The sequence below is a fragment of the Manis javanica genome, chromosome 2, assembly GCF_040802235.1.
Source record: "Manis javanica isolate MJ-LG chromosome 2, MJ_LKY, whole genome shotgun sequence".
NCBI classification, from domain to species: domain Eukaryota; kingdom Metazoa; phylum Chordata; class Mammalia; order Pholidota; family Manidae; genus Manis; species Manis javanica.
The window spans coordinates 147841092-147862302 of NC_133157.1; the positions used below are offsets into that span (position 1 = coordinate 147841092).

General features: G+C 39.1%; 1 protein-coding gene across 3 annotated transcripts in view; it reads right to left on the minus strand.

The window, feature by feature from the left end:
• TOX (thymocyte selection associated high mobility group box) overlaps positions 1–21211 on the minus strand; it is a 286212-nt gene that overhangs the window by 158511 nt on the left and 106490 nt on the right. Inside the window, exon 1 of one of the 3 annotated variants that reach the window (XM_073229570.1) lies at positions 9351–9453. The exons of the other annotated variants lie outside the window; for them this stretch is intronic. Within the exon in view, the coding sequence (XP_073085671.1) occupies positions 9351–9383 (33 nt within the window). The 5' untranslated portion in view covers positions 9384–9453. Of the gene's footprint in view, positions 1–9350; positions 9454–21211 lie in introns of those variants that run through there. 3 annotated transcript variants of the gene reach the window in all.

Here is a 21211-nt window from a genome sequence, read left to right on the forward strand (position 1 = left end):
GGACACAATCAACAGAGTGAAAATGCAACCCACAGAATGGAAGAAAATATTTATAAATCATCTATCTCATAAGGGGTAAATATCCAGAACATATAAAGAACTCCTACAACTCAACAATAAAAAACACAAAAAACCTTGTTAAAAAATCAAAAAGGACTTGTGTAGGCATTTCTCCGAAGAAGATATATAAATGACCGGTAAGTACATGAAAAGATGTTCAACATCATGATTCATCAGAGAAATGCAAATCAAAACCACAAAAATGTGAAGATACCACTTCACGCCTTTTAGGATAGTTGCTATATTAAAAAATAAACCCAAAAAACAGAAAGCAATGTGGTGGCAAGGATGTGGAGAAATTAGAACCCTTGTGCATTGCCAGTGGGAACATAAAATGATACAGCTTGCCATGGAAAACAATATGGCAGTTCCTCAAAAAATTAAACATAGAATTACCATATGATCTGGCAATTCCACTTCTGGGTGTATATGCAAAGAATTGAAAGTAGGGACTTGAATAGATATTGGTACACCAGGTTCATAGCATTATTAACAACAGTCAAAAGGTAGAAGCAAAGGGCGGAGCCAAGAAGGCGGCGTGAGTAGGGCAGCAGAAATCTCCTTCCAAAACCATACATATTTTTGAAAATACAACAAATACAACTATCCCTAAAAGAGAGACCAGAAGATACAGGACAACAGCCAGACTACATCTACACCTGTGAGAACCCAGTGCCTCGGAAAGGGGGTAAGATACAAGCCATGACCTGGCAGGACCCAAGTGTCCCCCACCCCAGCTCCCGGTGGGAGGAGAGGAGTCGGAGTGGGGAGAGAGTGGGAGCCCAGGACTGCTAAACACCCAGCCCTAGCCATCCTCATTGGAGGGCAGACACACAGTGTGTGGGTGCTGGATACTAGGGAAACAGGACAGTAAAACCTGCAAGTGGGTCCCCGCTGCTGGTTCCCCTGGGACAAAGAAAAGTGAGTGCTTTTTGAAAGTCTTAAAGGAACAGGGACCCCACAGCTGGATGGAAGCATCCCAGGACACTTAGCCCAGCAGCTGGGAGTGCTGGGAACTCTGGGCGCCCTAACCCCCTGGGCAGCAGCACAGCTCGGAGGCCCCTCATGGAGATAAACAGCCTCCCACCCGTTTCCCCTCCAACACAGGTCCGCCATAGTGGAGCAGCAGCCTCAGACTTGCCATGCCCACAGTAGCAGGGCAGCTTCTTTCACAGTGGCCAGGCAAGAATTAGAAACCCCATCTGCGCGCAGGTGTCCAGCGCAAGCCACTAGGGGCTGCCGTTCTCCCAGGAGAGGAAGGCCACAAACCAGCAGGAAGGGGCGTTCTCCCAGCCAACACATGCACCAGCTTCCCGCAACTACCTCTATTGCCATGAAAAGGCAGAAGAATTTGATACAGACCAGACTAACCCAGACATCCTCCCCTGAGAGGGAATCTGGGGAGATAGACCTAACCAATCTCCCTGAAAAAGAATTCAAAATAAAGGTCATAACCATGCTGATGGAGCTGCAGAGAAATATGCAAGAGCTAAGGGATGATTACAGAAATGAAACAATCTCTGGAAGGATTTATAAGCAGAATGGATAAGATGCAAGAGGCCATTGTTGGAATAGAAACCAGAGAACAGGAACACATAGACGCTGATGCAGAGAAAGATAAAAGGATCTCCAGGAATGAATCAATATTAAGAGAACTGTGTGACCAATCCAAATGGAACAATATTTGAATTATGGGGGTACCAGAAGAAGAAGAGAGAGAAAAAGAGACAGAAAGTGTATTTGAAGAAATAATTGCTGAAAACTTCCCCAAACTGGGGGAGGAAATAATTGTTCAGACCACGGAAGTACACAGAACTCCCAACAGAAGGGACCCACAGAGGACAACACCAAGACACATAATAATTAAAATGGCAAAGATCAAGGACAAGGACAGAGTTTTAAAGGCAGCTAGAGAGAGGAAAAAGATCACCTACAAAGGAAAACCCATCAGGTTATCATCAGATTTCTAAACAGAAACCATACAGGCCAGAAGAGAATGGCATGATATATTTAATGCAATGAAGCAAAAGGGCCCTGAACCAAGGATACAGAATCCAGCACAATTATCATTTAAATATGAAGGAGGGATTAAACAAATCCCAGACAAGCAAAAGTTGAGGGAATTTGCCTCCCACAAACCACCTCTACAGGGTATTTTAGAGGGACTGCTCTAGATGGGAGCACTCCTAAGGCTAAACAGAAGTCACCAGAGAAAATAAAATCACAGCAAAGAAACAGATGAACCAAATACTAACTAAAGGGAAAAAATAAAATCAACTACCCACAAAAGCAGTTAAAGGAAACACAAAAGAGCACAGAATAAAACACCCAACATATAAAGAATGGAGGAGGAGGAATAAGAAGGAAGAGAAATAAAGGATCATCAGACAGTGTCTATAATAGCTCTATAAGTGAGTTAAGTTAGGCAGTAAGATACTAAAGAAGCTAACCTTGAACCTTTGGTAACCACGAATCAAAAGCCTGCAATGGCAATAAGTACATATCTTTCAATAATCACCCTAAATGTAAATGGACTGAATGCACCAATCAAAAGACATAGAGTCACTGAATGGATAAAAAAAAAAACCCATCTATATGCTGCTTACAAGACACCCACCTCAAACCCAAAGACATGCACAGACAAAAAGTCAAGGGATGAAAAAAGATATTCCATGCAAACAACAGGGAAAAAAAAGTAGGTGTTGCAGTGCTAGTATCAGACAAAATAGACTTCAAAACAAAGAAAGTAACAAGAGATAAAGAAGGACATTATATAATGATAAAGGGCTCAGTCCAACAAGAGGATATAACCATTATAAATATATATGCACCCAACACAGGAGCACCAGCGTATGTGAAACAAATACTAACAGAACTAAAGGAGGAAATAGAATGCAATGCATTCATTTTAGGAGACTTCAACACACCATTCATTACAAAGGACAGATCCACCAGACAGAAAATAAGTAAGGACACAGAGGCACTGAACAACACACTAGAACAGATGGACCTAATAGACATATATAGAACTCTACATCCAAAAGCAACAGGATACACATTCTTCTCAAGTGCACATGGATCATTCTCCAGAATAGACCACATACTAGGCCACAAAAAGAGCCTCAGTAAATTCAAAAAGATTGAAATTCTACCAACCAACTTTTCAGACCGCAAAGGTATAAAACTAGAAATAAATTGTACAAAGAAAGCAAAAAGGCTCACAAACACATGGAGGCTTAACAACATGCTCCTAAATAATCAATGGATCAACGACCAAATTAAAATGGAGATCCAGCAATATACGGAAACAACTGACAACAACACAAAGCCCCAACTTCTGTGGGACACAGTGAAAGCAGTCTTAAGAGGAAAGTAAATAGCAATCCAGGCATATTTAAAGAAGGAAGAACAATCCCAAATGAATAGTTTAACGTCACAATTGTCGAAACTGGAAAAAGAAGAACAAATGAGGCCTAAAGTCAGCAGAAGGAAGGACATAATAAAGATCAGAGAAGAAATAAATAAAATTGAGAAGAATAAAACAATAGAAAAAATCAATGAAACCAAGAGCTGGTTCTTTGAGAAAATAAATAAAATAGATAAGCCTCTAGCCAAACTTAGTAAGAGAAACAGAGAATCAACACACATCAATAGAATCAGAAATGAGAAAGGAAAAATCATGACGGACCCCATAGAAATACAAAGAATTATTAGAGAATACTATGAAAACCTATATGCTAACAAGCTGGAAAACAGAGAAGAAATGGACTTCTTAGGAAAATACAACCTTCCAAGACTTACCAAGGAGGAAACAGAAAATCTAAACAAACCAATTACCAGCAAAGAAATTGAAGCAGTAATCAAAAAACTACTCAGGAACAAAACCCCTGGGCAGATGGATTTACCTCAGAATTTTATCAGACATACAGAGAAGACATAATACCCATTCTCCTTAAAGTTTTCCAAAAAATAGAAGAGGAGGGAAGACTCCCAAACTCATTATATGAAGCCAACATCACCCTAATACCAAAACCGGGCAAAAACCCCACCAAAAAAGAAAATTACAGACCAATATCCCTGATGAACATAGATGCAAAAATACTCAACAAAATATTAGCAAACCGAATTCAAAAATACATCAAAAGGATCATACACCATGGCTAAGTGGGATTCATCCCAGGGATGCAAAGATGGTACAACATTCGAAAATCCATCAACATCAACCACCACATAAACAAAAAGAAAGACAAAAACTACATGATCATCTCCATAGATGCTGAAAAAGCATTCGACAAGCATCCATTCATGATAAAAACTCTCAGCAAAATGGGTATAAAGGGCAAGTACCTCAACATAATAAAGGCCATATATGATAAACCCACAGCCAACATCATACTGAACAGCGAGAAGCTGAAAGCATTTCCTCTGAGATCGGGAACCAGACCGGGATGCCCACTCTCCCCACTGCTCTTTAACATAGTACTGGAGGTCCTAGCCACAGCAATCAGACAAACCAAAGAAATACAAGGAATCCAGATTGGTAAAGAAGAAGTTAAACTGTCACTATTTGCAGATGATATGATACTGTACATAAAAAAACCCCAAAGACTCCACTCCAAAACTACTAGAACTGATATTGGAATACAGCAAAGTTGCAGGATACAAAATTAACACACAGAAATCTGTAGCTTTCCTATACACTAACAATGAACCAATAGAAAGAGAAATCAGGAAAACAATTCCATTCACAACTGCATCAAAAAGAATAAAATACCTAGGAATAAACCTAACCAAGGAAGTGAAAGACCTATACCCTGAAAACTGTAAGACACTCTTAAGAGGAATTAAGAGATCACTAACAAATGGAAACTCATCAAATGCTCTTGTCTAGGAAGAATTAATATAATCAAAATGGCCATCCTTCCCAGAGCAATATACAGATTTGATACAATCTCTATCAAATTACCAACAACATACTTCAACGAACTGGAACAAATAGTTCAAAAATTCATATGGAAACACCAAAGACCCTGCACAGCCAAAGCAATCCTGAGAAGGAAGAATAAAGTGGGGAGGATTTCGCTCCCCAACTTCAAGCTCTACTACAAAGCCACAGTAATCAAGACAATTTGGTACTGGCACAAGAACAGAGCCACAGACCAGTGGAACAGAATAGAGACTCCAGACATTAACCAAAACATATATGGCCAATTAATATATGATAAAGGAGCCATGGACATATACAGTGGGGAAATGACAGTCTCTTCAACAGATGGTGCTGGCAAAACTGGACAGCTACATGTAAGAGAATGAAACTGGAACACTGTCTAACCCCATACACAAAAGTAAACTCCAAATGGATCAAAGACCTGAATGTAAGTCATGAAACCATAAAACTCCTAGAGAAAAACATAGGCAAAAATCTCTTGGACATAAACATGAGTGACCTCTTCATGAACATATCTCCCTGGGCAAGGGAAACAAAAGCAAAAGTAAACAAGTGGGACAATATCAAGCTGAAAAGCTTCTGTACAGCAAAGGACACTGACACCATCAATAGAACAAAAAGGTATCCTACAGCATGGGAGAATATATTCATAAATGACAGATCTGATAAAAGGCTGACATCCAAAATATATAAAGAGCTCACACACCTCAACAAACAAAAAGCAAATAATCCAATTAAAAAATGGGCAGAGGAGCTGAACAGACAGTTCTCCAAAGAAGAAATTCAGATGGCCAACAGATACATGAAAAGATGCTTCACATAGCTAGTCATCAGAGATATGCAAATTACAACCTCTATGAGATATCACCTCACACCAGTAAGGATCACCACCATCCAAAAGACAAACAACAACACATGTTGGCGAGGTTGTGGAGAAAGGGGAACCCTCCTACATTGCTGGTGGGAATGTAAATTAGTTCTACCATTGTGGAAAGCAATATGGAGTTTCCTCAAAAAGCTCAAAATAGACATACCATTTGACCCAGGAATTCCACTTCTAGGAATTTACCTAAGAATGCAGCAGCCCAGTTTGAAAAAGACAGATGCACCCCTATGTTTATTGCAGCACTATTTACAATAGCCAAGAAATGGAAGCAACCTAAATGTCCATCAGTAGATGAATGAATATGGTCTATACATACAAAGGAATATTATCCATCCTTAAAAAGGAAAGAAAATCTGACACATGCTAGATGGATGAACCTTGAGGATATTATGCTAATTAAAAGACTTCAATTACAAAAGGAGAGATACAGTATGTGTGCACTTATATGTAGTACCTTAGTAATCAAATTAATAAAAACCAAAAGTAGAATGGGGAAGGCAGGCATGGGAAGTAGCTGTTTAATGGGTACAAAGTTTTAGTTTGGGAGGATGAGAAAATTGTCTAGATCATTAGACAACAATGCAAATGCACTTCACATTACTGCACTGTACATTTAAAAGTCATTAAGAAGGGGCATTTCATGTTATGTGTATATTTTAAACAAATAGCTAAAAATTCCATGATGAACAACATATCAAAGTATTTAATAAAGCCAACACTGGTATGAATTTTTGAGAAGACATCTGGTTCTGTAGTTAAGAGGTCATTTGAACATATAATCTTTTCTTATTTTACCATGAATTGGTAAATGGTATCATAGTGCCTGGTGAAATGGTTCTCCGCCCTTGGTGCTAACCAGGAATGCATGTTCTTTAAGTTCTCAAGGAGCCTTCCCATTTTAAAGCCTCCATTTCTTTTACTTGTGAGCACAGAGCGATCTAAGAGCATAACAGGCCATCTAATGATTTATCAATAGTTATAAATCTTAAAGGGACAAAAAATTCTGTTGATGTATTGGTCTGATTATTGCTCAGGTACTAATCCTTGTAATAAATGGCATGGTCTAGTCTCTGCTCCCTTCAGTAAGATCATTTAAAAACCCTCACTACTCTTAAACATTGTACTTAAGTGTCATCACTGAGATTTACTGATGGAGAAACACAGGCCAGAGAGAGGGCACTTCAGGGAAATACCCATGGTTCTGCTAATCAGAGGATGCATTGTAAAAGACCAGAAAATCTTCCTGCTGTTCAAAGTTGGCTCTGGTGTCTCAATCATGGTGTGGAATGAAACCTACCACAGGATTTAGAAAAAAGACTGTAGATTCCAGTTCTCAGTCTCAGTTACTGGTATACAATTCCACTGGTTTCAACAAAAACCACATATAAGCCAATGCAATTAAAATTTGAGCATGCAGTTCAAAATAACTTTTAAGTAGTGAAGATCATATAGGCCTCAAGAATCAGAACGTGATTTGATGAATGTGTTTTATATATACTTTTTAAAAAGTTCAAAGAGCAACCTGACTTATGTCTTGTATTTTATTACCTACTGTTAAACACAGATACTGAAATGTACATCCTTTTAGGAATACAAAGTAAAAGCAATGTCATGGATTATGCTCCAGCAGGTAATTCAGTGCTTTAGGATTAGCCAGGAGATTTATTAAGCAGCCTCTGAGGAAAGCAGAGTTCAAGTCCGGGCTCATCAATAATACATAAATAAACTGAACAATTAGGTACAAAGTGGCTATCTTGTCAGACGACTTATTAGCCGATAAACGATACTCTCCTTCCTGCCTTGAATACAGAAACAAAAGACATATTAATACAGAAAAAGGGCTGAATGAAAAAGAGAAGCATCTGAGAGCTGCCCCACCTCCCCACAGCCTTGGGCTTCCTTCCTGCCTCACCCTGCTAGGAAGTAAGGCCTGGGTGTTAACAGTAAAGGTGAATGAAGCTTAAATATGGAGCCTTGACTCTAAATTTCATCACCTTGTCAAGCAATCTAGCGCTTAACGTCAATAGGTTTGCCCAGGTTTTGGAGAAGCTGTGGACAGGCTGGGAGTCCAGAGAAGATTTGTTTCTGTGGGGCTTAGGTCTCAAGTGAGTGCCTAAAATGGAAACTGGGGATAGTTAAATGACCCTCAAAATCCCTAATGTTGACCTGAAGTTTGTGACACACAGTGGTCAAGCAGAGAGGTGACTCAGCCTTGGCCCCAGTGTTCCAGACTCCTCCGTCACCTGAGGGCCGGAATGCCATTGGCACACACCAACCTAGCTCTCCGCACCATGATGGGGAGGCCAAAGGAGGCGGCAAATGCAGGCTGACAGAGGCTGCTCATGCAGAGGGATGGTGACTAGGGAATGACCCCTTTTGACCTTTAATATTTTTAGTCAAGACTCAGAGATGAGTCTGTATCCACGAAATGTCCATGTTGTTTTTTTGCCTCCTCCATCCAGCAGTGACAGAAGTACTAATTTTGAGGTTGTATTATAAACTACCGAAGTGTGAAAAAGTGGAAAAATTCAGTGTGAAAAAATTAATAAAATTAATTGATGTACTAAATATCATTAAAGTTAGATGGGTCCTTGGAAACCTGAGTGGGTTGGGACAGTGGAATTCAGTTCTAAAACAGTTTAAAGGTAAATGATATGAAGTGTTTGAATTATCTGTGACAGGTAAGCCTTTAAGTTGGTGCCCAGTAAGGTGGCTGGCTGTGTCTAGCTACTGAGGTGTACTTGGGCAAGTATCTTAAACCAGCAGGATCTCAGAAGCTTTAGAAAAGGCAAGTTCTTTAAGCTTAGAGCACGGTGTTATAAAGTGCTCTCCTCAGCATAAACCCACGTCTCCTGAGAGACCAAGAGGATACTGAAATGCAGACTCTGCCTGAAAGAGGGGGCATCCCTCTGTGCAATGATATGCCCAGGATTTGGTGTGTGTGTGTGTATATATTTTAGCAGCTTTACACATTTTGCCTCTAGTATTTTGTTCCCATTAACTATGAGCTAAATGTCTGCCTGAGTAATTGTTTCTCCTTTGGTGTTAACAAAAGAACATATGCTGTTTCACTCGCATCTCATTAAGTTCTTCAAATATTAGAGTTGTAGGATGCTTGGTATTTCTACAGAGAAAAAAATTAAGCCTATTCCCATTAGGGGTATTTGACAATGTGTTAGCTATTACAGTAGTCCCACCCTTCTCTGTTCCAAGAACCCCAGTGGATGGATACTTGAAATGGGGGATAGTACCTAACCCTATACATACTATGCTCTTTCCTATACATATGTACCTATGATAAGGTTTCATTTTTCATAATTTGTATAATTTACATAGCTATAAGTTAGGCACAGTGATAACTAATAATAAAGTAGAACAATTATAATATTATACTGTAATAAAAGTTATGTGGCTATGGTCTCTCTCTTTTAAAATATCTTATTGTCCTGGACTCACCCTTCTTCCTGTGATGATGTGAGATGACAGCATGCCTACATGATGAGATGAAGTGAGCTGAAGGACAGAGGCACTGTGACGTAGCGTTAGGCTACTTTGAACTTGAGATGATACATCAGGAACAGAATTAGCAGCTTCCAGACTGCAGCTGACCCTGACCTTGGAAAGCGAAACCACAGATAAGGGGGGACTGATGTAATATATACTATTTTCAAGTGACATATTCTATGATCACTTGCTCTTTCTTTTGAGCTCAGAGGGTGCAAGCATGCTGTGACCTCTGGGCTCATAACCAAAGCCCCCACTCGGAACACCATCCACTCTGACCTCAGCCCAAGAAGATAGGTTGATCCACAGGAGCCATATCCACATCTCATGCCAACCACACTGGCCTGATCTAAAACTGAAACCAGAAACAATCTAATTAGTTGGACCAGTTAGATTCGTAGTGGGAGCACTCCACTGGGGGACATTCCAAAGTGTCCATGCTTGTAACTTAATCAGTCTCTTGCAATGCCGATGTCCCACAGTCCCAAGCCCTTGCACTATGCACTTTTCCCAATGCTCTGTGTCCCACAGTCCCAAGCCCTTTCAGATACTACCCCCTTCAATTATTATCTCCATTTTCCATATGGGGAAACCGAGGCACAAAGAAGGTAAAGTACTGGCTTAGAATCACACAGCTAGCAAGCTGAAGAGCTGGGATATGAATTCAGACAGGGTTTGAATCTAGAGTCCATGCTTTTAACCAGGCTGTGGTGGTCCCACTATTTTGCTGTCCTTCTGAGAGAGTAATTGGTTTTCCAATTACTGGATTCCATGAAATACTCTAGTATCCTACTAAATTTTCATCTTTGCTTAAGCCAGCCAGAGTTGGTTTCTGATACTTACAACCAGAATAAACATAATAGAGAAAGCACTCCTCGTTTTTTCTTTAGGAGATTTCCTCTACAAACCGTATTTGAAGGCCACTGAAGTCGCCATTGATTTCCACCGCCGATGCCGCAATTCTAAAATGCAGAGGCAGTGTGGGAAGCAGCAAGGGAGTGGGCGGCTAGTGCTGGGGAGCTCTGCAGGAGAGAGGGCAGGCTTGCACACACTTGCTGCGAAATGCAACGCTTTTTCATACCTCCCTCATCAGAAGCATCTCTGTATGTTCCCTGGGGGAGCTGCCAGAGTGTGTGAGGCTGGCGCTCACCTGCCTGGACATTCACAGCATCCTTGCCTCTTCCACCCCTGCCCCTGGAGTGTGGACCGAAGTCAAGCTCTTGGTGTCCCTTAGCAGTATCTCTTAAAGTGACCGGCACCTTTTTTCCCTTAGCTTCTCAAATACCGTTCCTTTGCCAGAGCCTTTCATTCTGTTTCTCATCTACCATGCCTTGAGCACTTGCAAAGTTGAGCACTTTTCCAAGTGTTTTACCTGTATTCATTCTTGCAAACCCCACAAGAATCATATGGAATTTTATAGATGAGGAAAACGGAGGCAGAAAGGAAGTGTGAGCTGGGATCGAGCTCAGGTGGTGGGTCCCAGAGCTCACACTGTTCCACTGTTGATCATGTGAGAAGACACTATCCTGCTGTCCACACCATGGTGGGTAAAGACAACCGGTAAAGTGTGATTCTGATAAAAATTGTTTACAACGGTGCATTCCAAATTATCCTACTTAATGAAGCTGAAGAGAACTGCTCATTTAGAATACAATTAACAAGAAAATGTAGCATTGGTCCTTAAGGTGGAGAAGACAGTGAATCACATGTTCTTCAAGCATTCGAGGAAGTCTGATTTTCCAAATGATCATTCTATTTAGGAAAACCCAATAGTGCCTATACAAACTTAAAATGTATAGTAGATTGATTTGGAGGAAAACCTATAGTAAGTTCTAGAGAGGGCTTTTTACTCAGTATTTTATCTGGACCACTTCTTAGGACCTGATCATGTCTTTCCTCTGCACATTCTTTGTACCTCCACACTTAACTTTGTCTAGTGAAAAAGCAGATCATCTCTTTAAAAAGTGTATCTTCTCAAATAGGCTTTTATTCTCTATGCTAATAATATCAAACATAAATGACATTTGCGACTTAAAAACTGTTCCAAAGAAACATGCTTGCAATACTGACTTGCTCCAGATTTCCTTGTTTTGTGAGAGTTTAATCTCTAGCAGTGAATTAATCTTCAAAAAGCCCCCTAACACATTCATGTTGCAGACACACACTTGTGGAGAAAGTGTATCTTGGGCCCTACGGAGGGTTAATGCCCTTTCAAACTGTAATCAATGGGAACAGCATGATTTACAGAAACTCCCTGTGCTGTCAAGCAGCCCTGGCATATCAGCGCATGGATCTCAGCGTCGGCAGGGCTGCTGGCATGATGGAGACGCTGGAGTCCTCGTTATACTAGTTGTACCTGGCAGGCCGTGCTGGGTCTGTGCAAAGATAAAATGATAAGTCCCCGGGCAACTGCAGGCTATCTGTCTCTACTGCACATGCTGCTGGCTGTAACTTTGTAGTTTATGTAAAAATAGTTGTTTGCTCAAATGGAATGAAAGCAAGGCGAAGGGTGGCAGGCAGAGACTGCAACTGAGAAAGAAGTTAGCATAGAGTTCTGAGTCTAAAAGAATTTCGAGGGTGAGTTGCTCAGTGGTTCACTGACAGCCAGGAGGCAGTCACATCATTTTTTCCTTTATGTCTTGGTTGGTCAATGTACGAATGTTTGCTACAGGTAGAAATTGATTAGTATTTTCAAATATGGACATATCATAACATTGCACAGATTTTTTTCTCTTCCTTATATTGGCACAGGGCATCTGTCTGCTTTAGCAGTATCAGCAGTATACAAACTACTCAGACCCAGATACTTACAAATGCATTTCTGTTTTTAAAAGGGCACATTTTAAGGGCCTCACATTCTATAAAACTGTAAAAAGTGAACTCCTTTTCCCCCTGCATGGATTCATGGTAAATTATACTCTGTCATTTTCTGAGTTTAACCTAGGAATCTTTGGCATTAGCCTTCTATAAAGAATGGTGGTCACTGCCGCCAGTGAAATAAACATCCAGATCCCAGTGGATCATATTTATTGAAGTTGCAAAGGGCTCTTCTCTGAGGAAAAGCTATATTCTTAGAGTCAAGCATTGCTCAACATTTTTGAAGCCAGCTAAACAGAGCTCTCATCACTGTCAGATGCCTCAGCATTTTTACCCCCACTGCCTTTTCTCTTACAAATTAATGTTTGAAGATGCCGGCAATGAGAATATAAAGAAGTTATCTTCCTATTTCCGTGACTGTGTTTATTTGCTAACTTTACTGTGGTATATGTAAGGTATGTCCATTCTGTGAGATTCCAACCATGGAAGTTAGAATGGGCTCTTCCCAGACACTCAAGTAAGCATAGCTGGAGAACAAGGAGAGTGGGGGGATGTGGGATCCTTGTCAGGAGAGGCTCAGAGGGTCATTGGGCTCAGAGAGAGCCCACACCTGTTCTGTATGTGGCTGGAGAACTGGGGTTGCCACGCCAGACAGGAGGCGCTCAGCAGACAGTCTGGAGGAGCCACCTATCTTGCTCAAGGGGTTGACAGACCAGTGAAGGAGTTCCTCGCAAGGAGGACTCTGAAATTTCTACGAGAGGTCTAGGGTCACTGTCTTGAAGCTACACTTTCATAGCAAACGTGGTTTTAATTGAGGATAGATTTCATTAGGGGGAGATGGGGATGAGAGCCCAAGGGATTTTTAATGCTACAGCCTCTTCAGGAGGCCTGCTGACTAGGAATGGCCGAAGGAGGAACCTGTCAAGCACAGGATGTTCCAAAGCCCAGGCAAGGACTTGGTGGGCCAGATGGGAAAATGTCTTTCTCATCCACAGGTGCAGGAACAACAGAGGTTTCCATGGAGAGATAAGGAATGCCTTTAAGACAAGTTGAGGCCAGAGTTCCTTCTGAGAGGAAATTAAAATAATGATAACACCCAGAGGTAAGAAGAGATGGGGTTCTGAGACTCACTGAGAATTTCATTTCAGTCATGCCATTCGAATGTACAAGCTGCAGACAGAGTTCAGGGCAGGGAGGGAAGGCTAACCTGCATGTATTCCTCTAAACCTAAGACACAGACCTTTACTCTTGAGTCATCAATTTTGTCCTTTCATATAATTTGCATTTTCAATTTACTTGTCATAGTCCTGGGAAATTCTAGAACCTTCTATAAAGACCTAAGCAGAAAACTATCTTAACCACATTTTTGAATACAGAGAACAGTTTTCCCCCATGGCTGGGTGAACAACTGCCATGGTAGCGTAATATATGGTCCAAGTATAGATTTTGTGAAACATTCCATCTATGGGAAGAGTTTCAAAAAAAAGAACACAGCCTATTGTATCCTAGAGCCACACCTTTTTCTTGTCAGCCTTTATCAGGGGTTTCTAGAGGTCTGAGCCACATCTAGAACAACAAGGAGGCAAGAGAATGGCTAGCTGAAATGGCCTTCTTTCTTTATCATCCCCTCCATGGAGACCCATGCGAACTTATAATTTTTCAGTGACATATACACTTCAGTAGAAAAGTCTGCATTTCTGGTGGAAGCTCAGTCGAAGGGCAAGGGAGTGCCCGAGTGGAAAAGGACTCAGAAACAACGTGGTGATGAGGCAAGTGCGGATGAATTCATTCAAATCTGTGTAATGAAGGAATGAATAGGACAGACAGACACCCCCCCACACACACATTTCTGTAAAGGATGAACAAAATCAGGAAAGTCATATATCTATATTTAGACTATAGTTTTCAAAATATCATACTTTGTTTTCTCTTTTCTTTTTTAATTTCAGAAAAGACTAAATCCCCTAGGGCTCTTGGGGAACTCTAAGTCTCTCTAGTAGAAAAGTCCTATTGTCTGGAATGCTGAATTCTTCTCCCTACATGACGGCTAATTCCCTGCTGCTAACCTCTGCGTGTACCAGTGGCAGACATTCTACAGGAGAATCGTGCTACAGAGGTAAGAAGACGCATGGGATGCTGTACAATTTAAAATACATATTAAATTTTTAATAAGTTCTAAAATACTTCCTCATCTTTCAGAGATGCCCTGAAACTCAGTGATTTCAGAGAAAACCTTTGGCTTCCCTCCTCTCTAGATTTGGCTTTTCATTTCCATATAGGTGACAAAACTGTGGAAGAGCAGCCACTAAGCCTGCTGCCCTGAAGATGGCAGGAGCTGATGGCTCTTTCCTACCTTCTGGCCACTCCAATCACCTTCTTTCTCATCATTCTATGTTCTTCAATATTACCGTCCCTTCCAGGCAGCCTTCCATCTTTGTGTACGTCACAGTGAGATTCAACAAATGATTCATACAACTGTGTCCTATTAGACTACGAGCCCCTTGGTGGTGAAGAACACATCTCTGTTTACATATATTCAACTTAATACACAAAGCTTACTTAAATTTTTTCATCTTTCATCACCTATATCATTTCCAACAATATCACCCACCACTAACCTGATTTAAACTTCATTTGAGGAATAATTGTTATGAGAATGGAGTCACAACTCTAAGAGTACAGCATTTATTACAATTCCACTTTATCCCCAATATAATATTTTTTTTGTATTTCATAAGCTAAATACCATCAAGTAGTTCTATAACATAGAGGCTAGGCATTTATTCTCCAAAGACAAAATTTCTATTTCAATTTCCTAAAGGACAAATGAGTTTCCTGAATTTCTGCTCATGGCTCCCAAATTTCTTCTGATTTTACTTTTAAGAGAGTGAGTTGCAAATACCCAATGAAATACAGAAAAAAGAAAGATAGGAGAAATGCAATTGTCTTTTTCCATTTTAATGTCACAATGAATATTACTTATATATCTCAAATTGAGCTAATACACCATGTACATATCAAGATCTCTCCACTCCTCTGGACTCTGGATAACACAGATGACTGAAAATGCATGATTTGTACAATAAAGCTAGAAATGCACTCAAAAATGATTACCTCCAAAATAGGAAAATAAATATGTTCAATTTATGTTGTAAAAATATGGTGAATTGGAGGAAAGAAATTAGACTCATCTCTTCATGAGCTGGTCATCTTTTCCATCATGAAAAATGTACTTTAGCATTTTGTGCCTCAGAGATGCACTTGCTTGAATGAATCCTTACCAACAGGTAAAATATCATTTCAATTACTTTGTGCCATTTCAAACCGAGGTGACTCACTCAGTAATGAGATAGAGTAAAAAGCAGTTGTTTTTTGTGGGTTTTTCCTGGGGCTGGGAATCATTTTAATTTACTTGTCCCAGATGCCACATTTCATCTAGTTGGTATTCCCTCCGTTCCTGGGTCTGTTCTCCCCTTACTCAATAAATATGGAAATCTATTCCTCGTCCAGTTTGAACATTGTAATTTTTATAGCAGTTTTACTCTTTCTGACAAGCATATTTCCACTCTCCTTTCAGTCCAGGAGTATGTGAAGAAAAACACGCTTCCCTGAAAATGCTTTGCATGTGTAAAACATATTTCAGGGTTCACATTTTCTACGTGTATTGTTTGATTAGTCTTCATAGAAAAAGCCTCACAATGTTCTCCCATGGTAGGAAGCTAAGCAGAGACTGGATGTAGGGTGAGCGGGGCAGGTCTGACTGGGGCCAGGCCCAATTTCTACATCCAATTTCAAGGGTCTTCCCTTCCAGGGTCTTGTTTTTGAGGCACATCAAGCACCAGTCTCAGAATTATCAAGGTTTCAGTCCTGCACATAGATTAGATAATAACCACTTGCGTTTCTTTAAATCCTTGCTGAAAGAAGATGGGCTATAACAAAGAAGCAAATAAGGAACGAAGTAATTTAATAATGAAGAAAAAAATAAATTAGGTCAGCACCCCTTCCCTGCAACTTCAATCCACTTCTGTGTTCTTTAATACTAGACAGTCACCTTTTCTTATATCTTAGTATTTTTGGTACTTCTTGTACTGAATTATTTGAGAAAAACATGATATGAAAAACACTTACTTTTATAGGCAAATTATGGCTACCTTTATCCCCATTATGAAACTATTCTTTGTTTAATAAGAACTTCACCAATGAAATTGTTACACCAATTTCTTTTCATGAACTTGAGTTTCAGTTGATGAGGTGTTTGGGTTTCCTGGAATTAGCTGAAGGTTTAGCCAGTTATTGCAATGACTTTATCTCTAGTCAGTCCCTATTTCAGCCTCCACAATGGATACCTCCCTCTAGAGCTCTCTCTTAGACTCGCATAGTTGTGGTGGTTGTCTTACCTAAGTTTCTTTTTAAAGGTACCAATATATGAAATTCACATCTTTAGCTGAGTAACCAGAATCAGACTGTCTGACCCCTTTGAAAAAGGCCTTATAAAAAGACAGAGGTAAGACTATCTCCAAGGCAAAACAAGCCTAAGGGCCACACAGCCTTTCCTCCAAACATGCCCAGGTAGAAATCTGAAAGTGACAGGAGCCCATGAAAAAATGTACATTTGCACCAGCAGATATGAGCAGATTTTTAACAGGTGGATGGCTGCTTTGGAAGCTCCTGTGGAGATGTAAGCAGCTTAGGGAGTAGAAACAGGCAAGGCAAAAGCCAGGCTGGATGCCAGAGGATGAAGACATGAACCAACAGTTCAGTTGAACGTTTGGACCCTATTTAAGTGCATTGTGCCCAAGGACTAGGACTTCGATGAATCTTTAAGTTCTGAAAATTTGCACTAGGCTTTAGTCATAGATTCCCATCTCATCCAACTGGAACAACTATATTCATCAGTCTGCCAAGTGCTGAAGGGCCCCAGGGTCAGTGAGTTAGTTATTCCTCTGTTCCAATTAAGCATTGTGGTTGCACATCATTATTTGACAAGATCTTACTGATTCCACCTTAAAAATAAAGGCTCAGAGTCACAGCCAACAGATAATCAAAATAATAGCTTACTAATAACTTCTTTTGACTCTGCATAAAGTATATATTTAAAAAAATATATTATTTATAATAGTATTACAAATTTGGAAACTGCTTAATAATATATAAATGCTCAGACTATAATAGCAAATATAATAATTTGATTACATTAATGTTAGATAATCAATGGCGAATACATACAGAGTAAATAATTTAATATGAGGAAAAGGATTAGACTTGACTTGAAAAATACATGGTAAAGTTTGAAAAATGTCTTAGTCATTAACCAGAAACTGCTTAAAAAGTGTATTTGGTCCCCAAACAATAATTAGGCACAAATAATCAAACTTCAGTGTATACAAAGATTCTGTTAACTGGATAATCAATTCAGTTTTCCTATTTTGAATATGAAAGTACAAAAGATGAACTGATCTCAAACAGTAGGATAGTCTGAGTGCAAAAAAAAATAGGGTAATTTCATAAATCCTCTGAATCCTTCCAACAGAGTGCACTCCAAAATCACTAGTTACTAATTCATTTTATTAGTTCAGTTTAATCCATTGCTTCCTAGAACTACCAAATGTTTTCTCTGGCATCATGCTTATAACCAATATGTTTGCTTTAAAATTAAAACATTTGTTTTGGTGACATGAGCTTCCAAGAGCTGCTGAACCTTCCCAATAACTGAAATGAAATGAAATTCAAATTATTATGAAGAATTTCTGCAACTCTCATTGGTGGCCAGTGTGGCACAAAGGGAGAAAAAAAATTTTTGCTTTTGAATTTAGAGACATGATTGAAAATAATTCATTTAAAGACAAACAAGTAGCCAGTTCATTAAAGATGAACCTGAGGAAGAAGTTGAAAAGCAAATGCAAGGCTGAATTCTTTGATCCTCAGAACATCTGTGAATAATTTCAGGAAGAGATGAGAAATTAAAGCACTATGACGAGGAAAATGAAGTTAAATCCCTGCATGGAAAAGCAAGTCAAAAAAGGAAGAGAAAAGAAAGTAAGAGGTAAAATTGACAGAGTTCCTGAAAATGAAAAAACAGGAGTTAAAGACTTTGTCAGGACAATTGGTGGAAATACTGCAGACCCTGAAGGGGAAAGAAAAAAACATGCAGAACTGTGGGGTCAGTGCTTCCTAAGATGTATTTTGATATAAAATATAAAATAAACACATTGAGGTCTGATCAATTTGAGAGAAGAATGCTGGTATAGAGGATGCATCTGAAAGAGATCAATTCATGGGTTTCCACAGCAGGGCCACCCCTGTCTATGTGTGACAAAGTCAGGCGGAGCAAATGACTGGATGTGAAAACACCATGGACAGAATGGCACGGTGATATATATTTTAGAGAAATGGGGAGCTATTGCGTCTGAGCACAATGTGACTCTGGGGGATTTCTAGAGGAAATTGGATTTATTAACTTGAGTGAATTTCTATCATGTCATGAGTGGAAGAAGAGGGAAGAGTATTTTTCTTTGGAATTCTGCAAGCCCAGAAATCAAGACTGGAAGACCAAGGAAAATTAAGAATCTGGACATTTAGTTAAAAAAAAAATTTATATATACATACACACATAATTGAGTACCCTTTTAAAATATGTCATATCTTTACAAGAGGAAGAATTTTATTTTTTTATAAAAAAGATCTGTATATAGAGTAAAAGAGTAGGAAATCCTTTGGAGGAAATGAAAAAATGGATGTGTGTATTCAATTCTTACAGATAATAGCTGAGGGGGTTATAAAGTAAGGCTAAATCAAATTGATTGGCAGCAAGGGAGAAGTGATATTAAAGAGAAAGTGATAAGAAAGGAAAATTGTGTCTATGGTGATACATTCTAGAAATAATAAAGTAATTATAGTTGAAGACACTATGGGAATATCCAGGTGCTAGAGGCTACATGAATATTATTTAAAGTTCTTTGGAAAAAATGAGCTGGATGCTATGGTAAAATGCAATTAAATATTATCCTATCTGCCGCTTTTATAACTGAGTTTATAGTTTCTCATTATAAATATCTTTTAGTTCAACCCAATAGTAACAGAATTTTCTTGTTTAGACACAGAAGCAAGTGTCTCAGTTCAGCTGGAGAATCTTTTAATTCCACTACTTGTCTGTACAATTAACTTGATTCAAATTATTTAGCACTGTTACTTAGGAGGCAAGTTGCTCTAGATCAGTATTACCTTGACTCTTTTAGTATAGCTGCATACAGAAATGGAGAATTAAAATTTTCTGTAATGCTTGGTCTTTTGTGTAGTGATACCATCAGTAATCAGAAATACACATACATTAAAGATATCAAAATTCCACTGTAAATAAAATGTTCCTTTTGTCACCTATAATGACTCTCATAGTAAAAACTCAGGACACTGAAGAAAATATTGAAATAATGCAAGAAATTAAATTCAAACCTGGCAATTCAATTATGAAATTTCAAAGTGCTTTCTTATCTTATTTGGGTATATCTTTCTATCTGTCCTCCCACTAATCAACCTGGAGTCTCTAAACTAGAAAAAGAATATGGGCTCACAATAGAATTATGGCGTAGCAAGCTCAGGACAACTGGAAACTGGACTCTGACACAATAGCAATCTCTATGAAGTCTCCAAGCAGAAATAAGTCCACTGAAGATCTGCAAGAGTAGCATCATTCTCTGTTGGCCTCAACTTATTCACCTCCCCTGTGACATAAAGGACTTTCCCAGGTTCCTTGTGTTTAGACTGAGTTTCAAGGTTACAGCTTTTCAGATGTAGGTGCTGATGATCACACATCAAAGAGACAGCAAGAGCCACTGACAATTGTTTCTGTAGTTCCCCTTCTAATCTTATATTAATAGTTCTCTTGATGTAAGTTATGCTAAATATTTGTGAGTCAATCCTTTTGCTTCTACCTAATACATGCCTCCTACCCCTGTCCTACAAAATTGCCCTCAGAAACAGGCAACATCGGATAATGGGAAAAGTGACACAAGCGGCTAACTCAATTGATCATCCGTCTGATTGGACTGAAATCGACAGTACTGTGCACAACGGAGAACAGAGTGTTTTGTGCCTTATTCAGTTATGTGAGCATACAAGGATGCAAAAATAAGTAGCAATTGTAAATTTTAATTAATAATGGACCTGAGTTTGAAGATAAAAATAAGGACCTCTAGGGAGAGGGATCCATGGATAGGACAACAAGTTTTAAAAGCACTATCCTTTTGAGTAACTTTTGTCTTCTTTTTTTGAAATTTTGATCACACTCAAGAAGTAAGAAATAGCTGTAAGGTCAGTCAGATGACAAATGATATGTGTTGCCCTGTTAGTTGCAAATATACACCTGTTTATGCATGCACACACACACACACACACACACACACACGCACGCACGCACGCACGCATGCACACACCCCTAATCAAAAAGGCCAGGAAAAATAAATGATAAAATACTCATAGAATTAGTACTATGTTTTATGAATAAGTAGGCTATGGCAACTTCTCCTGTATCAATAAAAATAACCCTCCATTGTCAAGGAGTACTTTGACTATGGTACAATTTAAAATACTGAAATATTTAAAAACACGGGCATGTAATAAGATGAAAGTCCAATATTTTAAAATATCTTCTAACCATTTAACATGTCTGATATTACCAGATGAATGAAAATTATAGTGATTTTATTTTCTAAGTAAAAAGACAGTAAATGGGCCCTAAGATAGATATTATGAAATAGCTTTTCTTGCCAGGGCATAAATCAGTCATCAACATTAAGCACTTCTGTGGCAGAAGGAATGCACCACAAATTCAAATCAACTAAAGCCATTACTTTACGTTCTTCAATTGTTGGAAATGTTGCCCTGTAATGAATGAAAAGGTCTACAGAGATGTTTGTGAATGCTGATGAGGAAAATTCCATTTCCTTAAATTTAAGCTTGTGTTTCACTGTGTTTTCAAATTTTTAACTTGAGGCTTCTGA